This window comes from Meriones unguiculatus, chromosome 8, assembly GCF_030254825.1.
Source record: "Meriones unguiculatus strain TT.TT164.6M chromosome 8, Bangor_MerUng_6.1, whole genome shotgun sequence".
In the NCBI taxonomy this organism is placed as follows: Eukaryota; Metazoa; Chordata; class Mammalia; order Rodentia; family Muridae; genus Meriones; species Meriones unguiculatus.
In genome coordinates this window covers 121,532,079-121,547,928 of record NC_083356.1, presented here as the reverse complement: position 1 = coordinate 121,547,928, position 15,850 = coordinate 121,532,079, and the positions used below count along the sequence as shown (strand labels likewise).

General features: G+C 38.1%; 1 protein-coding gene across 1 annotated transcript in view; it reads right to left on the bottom strand.

The window, feature by feature from the left end:
* Tlk1 (tousled like kinase 1) overlaps positions 1–15,850 on the bottom strand; it is a 107,800-nt gene that overhangs the window by 45,539 nt on the left and 46,411 nt on the right. The window contains exons 3-4 of the mRNA XM_021639229.2: positions 14,471–14,542; positions 533–608 (exon numbers count right to left, since the gene is read on the bottom strand). Coding sequence (XP_021494904.1) covers positions 533–608; positions 14,471–14,542 — 148 coding nt within the window. The remainder of the gene's footprint in view (positions 1–532; positions 609–14,470; positions 14,543–15,850) is intronic.

Below are 15,850 nucleotides of genomic sequence, written 5' to 3'. Positions count from 1 at the left end.
ACACACAATTTTAGAGATCATGTATAGTCTAACAAAATAACTTAAGTTTATATCACAAGTTTATATATACAAGAATGAAAAATGAGCATTATAAAACACAGATGCTTTAATTAGAATCTATTCTTAAAATTTTTTAAAAGAGAACAGATTGCTTGTTTTAAAGTTAAATGTAAAGCTTGTATTTTTTTAAAGAAGCCATTTTAATATTGTATTTAATATGAAAAAGGAAAAATAAAAGGAGATAAAGAAATGCTTACCAGACTCTTACACCCAAATCAACATGGAAGTGCCAAAGCTCACAACCACTAACCGTGAGCTAACGACACAGTACAAAGGCCTGTAGTTTCGAGTTTTTACTATTTCTATGAGAAGTACAGTCCTAAGCCATCATAAATACAGAGAATACATACCAGATACAAAATCTGCAAACCACAACGCCACTTATTCAACAGTTACCATCCTAATTAGTTAAAAATCAGAGTAGTGAGTTGTAAGTGTGCACAGTCTCTGAAGAAAGACGGAGTCTGCTTACCCTGACTACTTTCATTCTGATTTTCTGCTTTTCTCTTTCTTCCCCTGGATGACTCAGATTGTTTCTTCTCTGGTGTCTAAGGAAAATAAGTTGACACATTTTAAATTATGTTCTTAAATATGCAAAATTATTACTGTCAATATAAAAATCATTTTTACTTTTGAGGACAAATAAAACATTCAACAGTGCCCACAGGATGCAAATGTAATCACTGACATGCAATTTATTTAGAAGATATAACTAAACTCACATTTACAGAATCTGGCTTAAGAAAAAGTGAGAAGTCTGAGAATAATTAGTCCCTGATACTCTTAAGTGCAGAAGAGAGAAAAATTTAACTTTTCCTGTTTTTTTATTATTCATACATACTTAGTCCATAAGTAAGCTTCGATAAGAAAATAGAGACAAAACACAAACTGATATATCTAACTCAAACTAAGAGACCATTTACCTGAATGCCTAGCAATTCTACTCAAGAACAATTATGGTAAGCACACTCATAGATTATGTTTAGCGGGGAGACAGGCAGACATCCACCTGCTTGCACCACCACAGCAAGCTCTCGCTCTGAATTCTTAAAGACAAAGAGCCATCTTCCCTCCCCCTCGCCCCTTCACTATAGGCCAGCATGTAGTTATTACTATGAATGACTACTTGTGTGAGGTGTGCGCTACTAGTGCTATAAAGCTAGAGTCAAAACGGAATTTAATTTAGTGCAATCTCAAAGTCCAAATGTTCTTTCAATTTCCTCTACTCAACATGCTACATTGACCTGGATCAAAAATTAACTGAATTAACTACAGGTATTTGAACACATTACTGCATATTTAACTGTCATGCACCACCTATAAGTTTTTTATTTTATAAACCATAGATTTTTAAGGAAATCCTGTCAATCTACTTTTATTTCAAGTACTACATAAACTAACACTTTTGTCAACATCTTTATAAAGAATCTTAACCTTGTATTAAAATAAAAGCAAGTCCCCAATAAATAATTTGTTCATATTCCTTCCAACAATCTATGTCAACAGATAAGTATTGGGGGAGGGGATGCTCAATGCATAACCTTATTTGTCCTGAAACTTTCTATGTAGACCTGATTGGTCTTAAACTTACAGTGATCCTCCTGTCTCTACCTCTTGAGTGCTGGGATTAAAGGTATGTGCCACCTCACCTAACCTAACCTATAACAGATACACCTAACACCCAAGAAAATACAAATTTTCAGAGAAGGTTAATGTTATGCTAAGTTTAAAGCACACCAAGGTTCTATTTGAATTCTAGCTTTAGATTTTGACTAAAAACAACAAAAATCATAAAAATTTAATCCTAAAAGTAATATTAGAATCAGCCTTTTTTTAGTTAGAAAGTACAGTGTTAAATGGCTCACTCCAAGGAACACTAGTCTGAGAACTAGGGGACAAAGATTTCGTGAGGGCAAACAATATACTCTGGCTATCACAAAAGGGCTGGGGTGGGATTGTGGTATATTATGTACAAATTCACAAATATGTTTGAGAAAACATTCATTATACAGTTCACGCAATAAGCATCTTAGACTATTGAAAGGTTATTTGTTTTGTTTTGTTTTGTTTTGCTTTTTTTAAAGACAGAAAGTAGTACTTAGTAAAGGCTTTGGGGGGAAAGGGTCAATTCCTTTAAAGGAGGCGGAGGAGTGTTCTTGTGATTACAGTACACAGGAAAACCAAGAGGTTTATCTCATGAAATGGGCGCTTGAAAAATGACAAGAGAAAAAAAATAGACACGTGTAAAAACTTTTAAACTATAATGTACAAGAGATTGGAAACAAGTGGTAAGATCCAGAAGGATTGTATGAAGTAAGTGAGTGAAAGACAGACAGGAGCCACGTACACTTAGGTTATATGTTGCTACTGAACGCAGGCCTCTAACCTCCTGCCATGTCCCTCGTGAGAACACACTTGGGAGTTGTATGGAATGTAATAGCTTAACAGACCAAGATCATGGGTTTCTGAATAGACTGAGAAACTCTTGATCCATCACGGACTGTAATTACTATCGTGTTATGCCACAAGTCCATTTTTCTTACCAGCCCTAAATGCAGTACTGTCAGTTTTGTAGGAGCGTGGGAACTGGCAACACAGCACTGGCACACCATGACGTCAGCACACATACTGTCATTAATTCTTGTTGTTGTTGTTGTTCTGTTTTTGTTTTTTGCGACAGGGTCTCACTGTGTAGCCCTGGCTGTCCTGGACTTGCTTTGTAGACCAGGCTAGCCTCCAACTCACAGAGATCTGCCTGCCTCTGCCTACCCAAGTGCTAGGATCACAGGCGTGTGGAACCATGCCCAGCTGACATCAATTCTTTTTATATCAACAAGTACTGTATTTATCATCCCCTGTCCACACAGTTTCAAAATGCGTCATAATGTAAAAGGATTAGCAGCTTCTGCCCTAATACGTTTACAAGTTAATTTGTAGGATGTACAAAACATGTTCTATTTATGGGCACACTTAGCTATATATATATATATATATTAATACTTAGTCACAGAACCTACAGTTTAGGCCAACAACCTTAATGCAAATGTGCATAGAATAGTTGGGTTTAAATATAAGTAATCTGAGTAATATTGATATTTAACAAAATAAAAATCCTCAATGAAGTCTACCACTGTCAATTCCAAGTCATTCATGTGTACATAGGCCTGTTTGAGGATTTAGAATGAGCGCAAAATGTGCAAAACTCCACACATATTTAAACACTACAGTGGCTCATCACTGACAAAGTTCAGAATATTATTATCTGCAATTTTCAAACTGTTCCTCAGATGTCTGAAGGGAATAAGACTGTGCTGAGTAATTATTGAAGGAGAAGATAGCTGAGCTCTAACCTACAGAGCTCCATCTTATGCTACCCACAACTGCAAATGTGTGCATCTTACTTTAATATATTGATTCTATCAGCTCTCCTTTGAAGAAGCAGATTGTGACTTTTAAAACTACTCTCACACCCCACGGTTTCCTTGAAGCAATCCAAAGACATCAATGACACCACCTGTGTATTTACATAACATGTAAATTTGCATTGATCAAATACTCTATAGAACTTTTCAAATTTATTATTGCTCTTGCTTAATATGCTGCTTATTTTCTTTCCTTTTCTACCTTTCTCAAATAACACCACTGTAGCTGACCTCAGAAAAGATTGACAGAGAAGGTAAAGTTGGATTGGTTATAGAACGAGGTGAAAATAATACATGATTATAAAAAGCCCAAGAATTCCAATAGACAGTAGAACAGTGGCTAGGAGAAAATGAAGAAAAGACTAGTGCTGGTAAAAATAGCTTAGCTTTACAAATGCCAGGTTTGAGAGCCATTACTCTGGCATTTCAACTGATATGTATAAACTTACATAGCGTTTTCTAGCAGTTAAAAATCTGTTTGAAAAACATAGACAAACTTTAAAGCACACTAGAGGTGATATAATTAATGGGTGCTACTCTTTCATTTGTAGGTTAGTGTTTGGCTTCTTTAAAGACTTATCTATCTATCTATCTACCTACCTACCTATCTATGTATTATGTATGCAGTGTTCTTCCTGCATGTACCACCAGATCTCATAGATGCATGTAAGCCACCATGTGAATACTGGGAATTGAACTCAGGACCTCTGGAATTTAAGCAGCCAGTGCTCTTGAACTCTGAGCCGCCTCTCCAGCCCAGGTTAAAGTTTATTAAATAAAGGTTTTATAGCTAACCATGTGATTTCTTGGTTTATGCTAAAGATGAAATTGTCTTTCTTCAATGCAAATAAAGTTTAAGGTAAGAAAAAATAATCCTAGTGCTGTAGCAAAATGAGGGGCATAAATCATAGTTACATATACAATAATTATATAATCATCTATAATTTATATTACATATAAATATCTATCTACAAGCCTCAGATGAGAAAGACTGTTAGAATTATAAGCATAAATACATCATACAAGGAATTACCGTGTGTGAAGATACAGCGCATCAACAGAAAGAAGGTAGATAATACAGTTTTTCTCTCTCTTAGCTATAGGCCACGAAGCCTAGCTAAACAGGCAGATAAAGTCGTAATAAAATCACTATAGCTAACAGGGCTACATTTAATTTTCTTTCCAATTAAATTATTTAAGAAATTAGAAACACTTTAAAACACACAAAAAGTTATACTAATATTAACTATCGTTAGTGAAATATTCCTCAAGCCAACAACTGCCTCAAAAGTACAATTCATCGCCTGTCTAAATGATTCATATCCACTCCAAATTCAAGGACGATGTCATGAACCACTTTTGCCCACAGTTGCTGCGAATAGCATTCCATCTTTTTTTTCATTTTTGTTTATGTGTGTGGGTGTTTTGCTTGCATGTACGTATGTGCACCATGTGCATGCCTGTTGCCTGCAGAGGTCACAGACTGAATTCGATTCCCTGGAACTGGAATTATAGATTATTGTAAGCTACTGTACAGATACGGAAAACTGAACTAGGGTCCTCTACAAGAGCAACAAGGGCTCGTAACCATTAAGCCACCCAGCACCACACCCAGTGTTCAATTCTTAACTACATTTTGGGGCAGAATTTGTTAAACTACATTGAGACAGGATAATGACTGAGAAATATCTTTATGATGGCACATATCAAAACCTAGATCCTTAAAAAAAAAAAAAGTCAATGCAAACTAATGTCCCCTCCCCAAGAATGTCAAATTTGTAAGATATTCTGTTTTCATGGCTGGAGAAATCTCTTAACCTGAGCTAGAGAGGTGGCTCAGAGATTAAGAGCACTGGCTGCTCTTCCAGAGGTCCTCAGTTCAATTCCCAGCACCCACATGGTGGCTCACAGAATCTATAATGAGATCTGGTGCCCTGTATATGAGATCTGTTTCTCTGTATATAATCTCTCAGTATTAAAAGCACTGGCTGCTCTTTCAGAGGACCAGGATTCAGTTCCCAGCACCCATGAAGGCTCACAGCTATCTGACGTGACATCCTCTTCTCACCTTTGCAGGCATCACATTCACATGTGGCATACAGACATACATGCAAACAGAGCATCCATACATGTTAAATATTTCCTAAAAGGTATTTTTTTTCTCTAAACTTTAAGACATTTATTAGAATACAGCAAATTCTATTATAAAATTTTTTCTTGCTTCCTTGTATTTTACTTACATTTTAAAAAAAACCTATCATGAAATACAGACATTCTAATTCAAAGATAGTTTCAGCTACTAATGAACTAGAACTTGAATATTCCATCTTTGAAAAAGAAACAAAACTTTATAATTAACTATTATCTAGAAATCTTTGCATGAAACTTTGACCCCCTCAAAGGAAATCTCTGATACACTGCTAACTCCAAAAATCTACTGTGAAAGTTTATAAATACAATGTTTTGGAATCTTGTAAACGAACGGATGAGCAACTCTGAGTGCAATCTATTTATGCTACCCTGTTTCCATCAGGTGATACGTCATGGTGTTGAAGTGGGAGAGCTCCAGCAAGAAGGGTAACTATTCAACTAAAAAGACAACAGATGTTTTCTTAAGATCCTGAACACTTCGCTTTCCTCATACACGCCTAGCACCCCAACCACCAAAAGAAAGTCTACGCTGAAAGGTTACTTTACTCGAGTTCTCACAGCCACACTACTTGCTGGCCTCACTCTAACCCAACCCTTTACCTGGACCACTTGAAACTGAATTCCTGTGTTAAAAAGAACAGACTAAGTTTCCAGTATTAGTGAAGAGTGATTTGGTAATTTAGTGTGCCATTTTCTTTTTGTTATGCAGCATAACTGTTTACTGACATTTTCTTTTCTCTGGCTTTCCCTTTAAGACTCTGCTTAGTAGAACGCACCATAAAATTAGAATCAAGTTGAACTTTCTTCTTTATTCAAATTATCTTGTCAGCAGCTTTCAGGCCACAAAAGCAGAATCAAACAGCCATAGATGAAGAACAGTTTTGTGAGAGATGAGTTGGGTGAGTTTGGGAAGCAATAACTTGAGATAATTTACCCTGAAGTCTTGATATTACGAGAGTAATTACAATAGCAAAATTCAGAACAGTGGCTTCAATTTTGTCCCATTGTGATACACAGGAAATGGTAACTGTCTTGCACACACAGTCAACACCTTAAGCATAAGTTCCTAGTTCTACACATACACACATCACAAACACATTATTTCTCTAAAAAAATTTTTTTTTCTTTATGTATTTACTTTCTGGGTGGTTTCTTGCATGTATCATGTAGAGGCCAGATCCTCAGGAACTGGAATTGCTGATAATGTGAGCTATCATGTGGGTGCTGGGAACTGAACCTGGGTCTTCTCAAAAGTATCAAGTGTTCTTAACCAGTGAGCCATCAGACCCACTCTGTGATATTTTTAAGTGTAAATGATGTGTAAGAGAGTATGAACTGCTTCTCAGCCTTTGACTAAGATCAAATGTAGACTATGCACAATTGATAATTTAATTTCAAAGGCAGTATCAACCTATACTTAACAATATTAATTACCACATTTCAAGATCTGTACACAATGAAAAACTAGACAGGTGTACATCTCAGGAGTAGATTTTTCCAAGTTAAGTTACTCTTAACTTCAATTCTCATTCACACACACACCACTGTATTTTCTCTACAGCACATTTCATTTATCTTGTGAGTGTGTGTATATGAGAGAGAGAGAGAGAGAGAGAGAGAGAGACAGATCCTTCTTTTGTTTGTTTGCTTCAAGACAGGGTTTCTCTGTGTATCCTTGGTTGTCCTGTCGTTTTCTGACAAGGCTGGCCTCAGACTCAGAGATCCACCTGCCTCTGCCTCTCTGAGTGCTGGGATTACAGAAATGTGCCACCGTACCTGGCTCAGTCTTATTTTTAATAGTTCTACTATGTATCTACTGACAATGATTTTCAATAATTTACAAAGCTTTTATTTCTAAACAGTCTCCATTCCAAACTTAACTATTTCTAGAAAACACCTTAAAAACTCTGGGAGTGATTATGTTGTGTCACTGGAGAAACATCAGGCTATCTATTAAACTAAGTAAATTATGAATTTCTTTTGTGATATGCATTTCATAGTCTCTAAAATTAAGAATACTACTCCTAGGCTAAAGAGATGGTTCAACAACTACGAGTACAAGCTGCTCTTGCAGAGGACCCAAGATCATGTCCAGCCCCCACATACTGGCTCACAACCATAAGGAACTCCAATTTCAGGGTATCTAATATCCTTTTCTGGCCTCTCACAGCACCAGGCATGTCCTTGGTGCACAGATTACAGATAAAGGCAAAACACGATATACATAAAGTAAAATACCACCACCACCACCACCACCACTACTACTACTCTTACTACTGCTTATAATCTTCTGGTATAATTAGCGCAAAAATTGTGCCATATAACAGAAAACTAATCAGGCCACAGCAAGTTCACTGGGCAACAGGTTGTCATGGTTACTCAATTATTTTAGAAAATGAGAAATAAGGAACATTAGTAAAATATTCATTATATTTTGCTGCCATGAAATGCATTTTTCTAGTATCTTTAAAGAATATTGAAAACAAAATTCTCAGCAATAGCAGCCTGAGATCAAAGCCCTTAAAACCTAAGAGTCACGTGTCTGAAATTAACACCTGTGAGTGCTCTTATTCTAGATGTTACTTGGGCTGGCATATCTGACAACTGCTACAAATTATCTCAAAGCCAAAGATTCTGTACTCTAAAATACCATGTTTTCAGAAGACTAATTAGGGTGATTATGCTAAGGTAAGCTCCACCCTCCCTTAGCTATCAGGACGCAGCTCCCCACGCTCCTACAGTTGAGAACATCATCTTACAATGAGACAGGTTTTTGAATTAGAATTTTTATCATTAATTCATATGTCTGTGGCTATGGACAAGTGACACTCTGTGAGCTTGTTTGCACAACTGGTGATTTAAATTTTAGATAGTTCTGATTCACCTCCATGGTTCACATGCTTTAAATTCCTTCACCTCTGTGAGTAGTGAGTAGACCTTTATCAAAAGAAATTTCCCTCCCACTCTCAAACAGTACTTGGCAATACCTGAAGGCATTCTGGCTACCACAGTGCAAACGAGCTGAAGAGACTCTGCAAATACCCTTATTGACCGTACAGGACAATCTCCTCTGGCCCCCCTAACTACCCAGTATAAAAAGCCAAGCCTCACAAACCTCACCCTGGTACGAGTCTAAGAATCATTTATAGCTGGCACTGAGCTCCCACTCACTCATGAACTTAACAGGAGCATTTCAGAGGCTGTAAAGACAGGATGGCTTTTACTGATCATTTATGAACTATGTACCTGTGCATCTTGGTCTTACAATTTTTTTTTTAAATTCCTAAATCGGCAAATACTGATAGCTGTAAACTACATTTCAGAAGTTTGTTGGGATGCTTAATATGGAAGAGCAGTAGAGCTCAATCTTGAGACCTAAAAGTGGATTCTTTAGATGAACGTAACACACTGGTCTCGTTTAAACGCTGAGATAAATGGCACAGATGTGCTGACAAAGAGGGATGAAGATCTTTCGTGAAGGAGATGGGCTGACAGGGACGTTTACTTGTTCTTTCAAGAAGCATTTCCTGATCACCTACTAGAATATATCAAATACTATATGAGGCTGAACTTTCAATTAAAACAATCTTACTTTTCTCTTCCAATTAGTTTTGTATTCAATCAACTTAGAAGTTTTTTCTGCCTGTGAACAGTAAACCAGCCATATCACACACTTTATAAAAGGTAATAATTAACAAATTTTTGTTTTCTTGCTAAATAAGTGCCTAAAAAACTATTATTTCAAAGTGTGAAGAAATCAACATTGAATAAAAAGAGTATAGCAGAGTCTCCAAGAATACTCCCAAGGGTAACCTGGGTACTGAAACTGAGAAGCCTGGGGAAAGAACACCACCCCAGGAGGCTGATAAACATGCCCTTCCCACTTTTATGGAAATGATAACTAATGACAGTCCCACATTTGAATGAGTATGTCAATGACCCCAATCCTGATCCATGTGCAGATGGTGATAGTATGTGTACAAAATGTGACACAGCCTAAGCCTGCTTCCCCACAGACAGCCCTAAGATTAACTAAACTTGCCTCTTCAGTCCTATGCAATAACCCCACCTCCTCCATCACCCACATCCAATAAACCTGCCTCTTCCATTCAGATGTATAAAATAAACGTGCTCAGTTTTCTGGGCTGATTCTGGTATATCTCCAACAAAACACACAGCCCACCCGATCCCAACTTTCCTCTGTCATTGTCTTCATTTTCCACCTCTCCTGACAAGCCAAACCCTAAGATGTGCAGGTTGAGGCAAAGCCCTTCTTTACTTCTACCACAGTAATAAGAAAACAGCTAGTAAACCCAAACCCATTTGGGTGAGATACAAATATCAGAATTTATCATTTCAAGAGTTCTGTCACACCAAGACATCCAAATACATAATGCATAAATTGCCAGTGTGATGTCACCACCATGTGTCACATAGTCTATAAACTCTAAGAAAATTAAAGAAAAAGAAAGTAATGTGTTAGCACACTGACAAAAAGCCTCCCTGAAGCACATTTAAGGAAGCAGGAGCCCTCAGGCTACACTTTAAGATGTGGTTGTCTGTACCTAAGCCTCTATTAACACCCATGCCACACACTTGTAGGTATTCAGCTCTAGTTAGCTGCCTGCAGAAACATCCACCTCACTTTAAATCACCCCAAGTTCCTTCCCTTCCCTTCTCTTTCTCAATATCAAATTCTACTCATTCTTTTTTAAGTCTAGTAGGATGCAAGAGCCTATAAAACCAAAACAAATGCTGCAGAACTATTGCCCTAAGCATCTGGGGACTCACTACACATTAAAGTTTAAAAAAAGAAAAAAAAAAAATGCCCTGGGTGGTGACAGTGAGTAGCTTCCAGCAAACTCGAAGGATCTGGGGGCAAAGGGAGAGAGTCTGAAGTCCAGCACTGCAGCTCATTCCTCAAGCCGCAGAGTGACAGTTTATGAAGAAGGCTGCACTGCTGCAGTCATCTCCCCGGGTTCAAGTCTCATCTCCCTCAGATCCCACCCTCCGCCTTGAGAGCAGAGGGGTCTGTCTATTCTTTACTTTCTGTTTGTTTCTCCCACTTCCAGGTTGGTTCTCCCATAACCTAACCTCCAAATTCCTCACTGTGAAATTCCAGGGTCTCTAAAATGTGGTTCCTGTCTGCCAGGATTCCATACTAGAAGTGTCCAAACCATTAAATGTTAGGCTGCTTGGTAAAAAAAAAAAAAAAACCAAAAAACCACCTCTGGTACTCTTAGGTGCCCTTACAAGTAGGCAGAATTGAAGGTTGCCCACCTGTGCTCCCCTAGTACCTTGTACTCACACTGCTCACAAAACAGTATTTAAATGTATGTTTGCCTCCTCCCAAATGCTAATTTCATTTGAAGGCAGAGAAATCATATTCATTCTCATATTCCATGGTCAGGCTAAATGAGCAGACAACTGATACACAATAAACGCTGACATTGGACTTCTGAAGCTTGTTTAATAGACCTAGGATGATGTGGATGAAAGGAAACCCAGAACCTTACTAACAAGTACCCACCCTACAAAGAGCAAAGTATTTGTGTGTGACATGTGTGTGGGTACATGTGCAGGCAGGTGTAAAAGTACAGAGAGGGGTCAGAAGTCAATGCCAGTTGTCTTCTTCATTCTTTACCTTATTTTTTGAGATGAGGTCTCTCCCTGAACCTGGAGCTCACTGATTGGTTAGACTAGATAGTTAGCAAACTCCCTGGATCTGTCTCTGAGCATACGGGTTAAAGACATGCTACCATGCCCATTTTTTATGTGGGTACTGAGAATTCAAACTCCGGATTTTTGCACAGTGCACTTTACTAATGTGCAACTTTCCAACCCCCACGAAAGGTTTTTTTTTTTGGGGGGGGGTGGTTACGTGTGTGAGAATGTCAGCACATACACACTTGTGGAGGTCAGGGGACAGCCTGGGAGTCAGTCCTCACCTCCCACCTTGTTTATGCTTCTGAGGTTTACCCTCTCTCCAACTCCCATCTCACCACAGGAACACTGGGACTGCAGGCACATGATACCACATCTGGATTTTATGTGGCTCCTAGGGATTTGAATTTGGATCCTCATCATTACACAGCCAGTGCTTTAGCCACTGAGCCATCTCCCTAGCCCCCACAAAAGGTTTTTATTCTGCATCATACATCTAAAAATAAATCCTATATGCATATTAAATAACACATAGATGAACTGAAATGAATAGTATAAATTAAAGTATATTCAATCAATCTAATATTGACTATGAGGTACTTTCCAGTTTTAACAGTAATAAGACAGAAAATATGATTCTGGGTATGTGAACAGAAAACAATTTAGGAAAGAGTGAATTAAAATCCTAACCACTAAAAAAACAGATAATATTCAACTGGTAAACCAAAGCAGGATATGCACACATTTCTATCCAAATTTGTAAGTAAACACCAGAAGGAAAAGCTAAAATAACTGAGGTTAGGGTATTGTTAGGTGAGAGGACAGCTAATTAAAAAAAAACACAAACAAACCTGCTAGTAGTACTATCTGCTTGCAGAAATAAACACTACTGCTTTTAAATGGATTACGGTGCTGGGATTGTAGCCCAGCAGTACAGGAAGCAGGTTACCAAAAAGGCAAGTGATGCTGAGAGACGGGGATATTCCCTGCATTTTACTACTCCGGGTATTTAATGCAGAAGAATTCTTCTACCTCACAATCACCTACGCCCAGGACCTTCAATCATGACCTAGGAACATCAGTATTTGGTATGTATAAAATTTCATCTCAAGGAAATTAATTAAGGTTCCTGCTATAGAGATAAAACCTGAGATTTGTATTCCAGATAAGCAACTCTGACAAGGAAATGTAGAACAAATAATGAAAGTCACTTCTTTGACTATTAGAGAATATGTACAATCTGAAGAAATGTCAAAATACTATGCCACTAGGCTTAACTATCAGTTTGTAAAAATCCCACACAGAGCACAGGACAGCAAAAGCCAAGTAATTTTTCAAGATTTTCTAATGCTGCCCCAAATGTCAAAACGTCTATGCAAATAAATTTCTGTACAAGTAATACAGCTAGTTAAAATGCAATTAAAAATATAGCAATGGAATTCCCCATCCCCAACCCCCACTCTGAGACAGGGTTTCTCTATGTAGCCCTGGCTATCCTGGAACACTCTCTATAGACCAGGCTAGCCTCGAGCTCACAGAGATCCGCCTGACTCTGCCTCCCAAGTGCTGGGATTAAAGGTGTGTGCTATCATGGCCTGGCAGCCATGGAATTCTTTAAAGAAAATTTTTATTAATAGATTAATTCCTCTAAAAGAATCTAAATATTTGATCTATAATCTGCATTGTGACTGGTAATTAAAGAAACACAAAAATACTTTATTTCCTATGAAGATCTTATATAGGGAACCTAACTTTTACTGTACTTTGCTATTAAAGAACCAAACAAACATATAACAGAAAGGAAATACATCTAAAGTTACTTTATTGCTCTTCATAACACAAGATTATGAAAGAACATGTAAGATTACTGAATACACTCATCTACGAAAAATATCAAGAATATTCCAAAGTCCAGAAGAAATAAAGTAAAAATATTCTTGATAAGTTGTTTTATTTTGTTTCAACTCAACCTGGGTTAGGACTAAGCTATTTTAAAGGTCGTAGTACACATGTGCTAATCTGAAAAACTAACCTGCGGCCACTGAAGCTACAGGGGCAACTAACGCTTACCTCAAGGGAACCTACTGGAGATAAAGTCCCGTCACTTGCACAGTCCTTTCAGCTGCCTGCCAGTTGTCTCTGTGGAAGGGAAAGCCTGATGAGTGAGAACCCTATGCCACACTCCTGTGGAGTGCAGGGTTGCCTGTACAACTGCACAAAACTGCCTCCCTACAGGTTCTTAGCTCTCTCAACAACACACAGCTACAAAGATGCCGCCTGCGAGTTTCTCTCTGCATGGAACAAGGAAGCCAAACGCAGTAAGAATTTCTGAGTGTTAACGGCCTATTGGCAGAAAAGACTAAAGGAACCAAGTACAAACGTGTTACATCGACAGGGAAACACAAACATGTACATGCACGCATACATACACAAAGTGGTTAAAATTAATGGACAGAACTGTATAACCCAGGAAGAGAAAGGCTAGACTCACAAAAAGTCATTGTACCAAAACACGAGTGCTAAACCCAAACACATTCGTGTCCACCATTTTCAGAGACGCCATTGAGTATATCATGCACAGAATGGACCATACCGTGGACCCAAATGTCCACTTCTAAATACCACCTACTTTCTTGGTGAGGTCAGTAAATTGGTACTAGTGAGGGGATTTATCATTTAAAAAAATATGCAAAATGAAAACCATCAGCTTGACTCCACAAGAAAGTCTACAAAGAAGAAAGATGTATTTTTAAAACTAGAAAAGTACACAAACCCTCATAAAGATGAAACTAAGATGGTAAGTTCTAAAATAATAATTTTAACTATGAAACGCAGCATATTGCAAACCCATCTTCACTGTATAAACTGTAAATGGCTGGTCTTCTTTTGACAATGCCTTCATATTATTCATGTGCAAATTAAGCTGCAGAATCAAAAAACTATAGTCTAATGGCAAATATAATCCTTAATCTAAATGTTTGCTTCATTAAGGCCACCCCCACTCCCTATCAGCCCCACCCGGGGTTGGGGAAACACTACATGAAAAAGTTCTAAAAGAAAACTTTAAAATATTAACCTTCAGTACCAGGGTTGTTAGGGGGAGGGAGGGACACTCATTTAAAAGACAATTCCAGTTTTTATTTTCCCAGCACATTTAAAATAAAATTACTTACCTCTGACTCTTTGTCACTTAGAGATCCTAAGCTTCCAAAACTGTGATTAGAACTTTCATTGTTTGTTGAAGCCTGTGAAAGATTTTTAAAGGTGAAAATTAGGAGGGATTTTAAAGAAACATACTATAAGGTATAAAATCAATCTTTATACATATGAAAATCAAGTATGATTTCTCTAATCAAGGAAGACAGGCAAGCAAGGTAAATGTAACAAATACCATGCTCTCAATGCTACAAATGTCTAGAATGATTTGTCAAGCTACCAAAATTGTGCTGTTTCAGCATCTTACTTGTATTGGTGACTTTTTTACAACATCATTTCAAAAGCAAAGAAACTGGGCTATGGCTAGGATACAGGATGAATAAAGTCGCCTGCCAATGTAAGGAAAGCATCATCCATATGCCTCAGTCACAACAATCACATTCCGTGTCTCACACATAACAGCCAATGTAAGGCATCATCCATCATCTCTGGCATTATAAGAATCACACTCTGTGCCTTGTTGTTCTGTTTTGATTTAATTAAACTCTTAACTACTTTGACAGTCTTAACTGCTTTGCTCAAGTGTCCCCACTTTCTGGACAATGACGAACAGATAAAAGCTTTCTATTGGTAGGCTGATTATCTGCCCCCCTTCCAGCATGCTTCTACAATGCTTAGCATTTTGTGAACTCCTGTAGCAGGGTCAGTGTCTTGAATCCATCCTCACAGGAATTCTGACCAGAGGATGATGACAGGTTGCCACACAAATGCAAACTAACTGATCCTCAGATTTCCCTCTCATTCCTAAGACTAGCCACAAATCTTACTGTTAAGTTACAAAGTGGCAACTGGGGGTGGTGTTGCCTGCCAGTGATCCCAGCATTCCAGAGGCAGACTCAGATAGATCTCTGTGAGCTCCAGGCTAGCCTGGTCCACAAAGCAAGTCCAGGACAGCCAAGGCTACACAGAGAAACCTTGTCTTGAAAAAACAAAAGCCAACAAACAAAAAAGTTACAAACTGGCCTAATTATTTATAAACAAATTTCTGGTGACAACTCTGAGTTACTGCATGTTATGAACACTGTTTAAAGCTATCAACATGGAATGGCAGCTGACATGATTAAGATTCAAGGAGTTTTTGAGACGGCTCAGTTGGCAAACTGCTTGTGTAAGTATGAGGACCTGAATTCAATCCCAACACCTACATAACCTCTAGACACAGTGCAGCACACACCTGACACCTCAACACTACTAAGGCAGACACAGGAGCATCCCTGGGGCTTGCTGGCCAAGCAGTCTATTCAAACAAAGGCATTCCAGGTTCACTGAGAGTGTGGTCTGAACAATAGGTGGGAGGCTAGAGAGATGACTCAGGCATTAGCCGGATGTCCCACGTT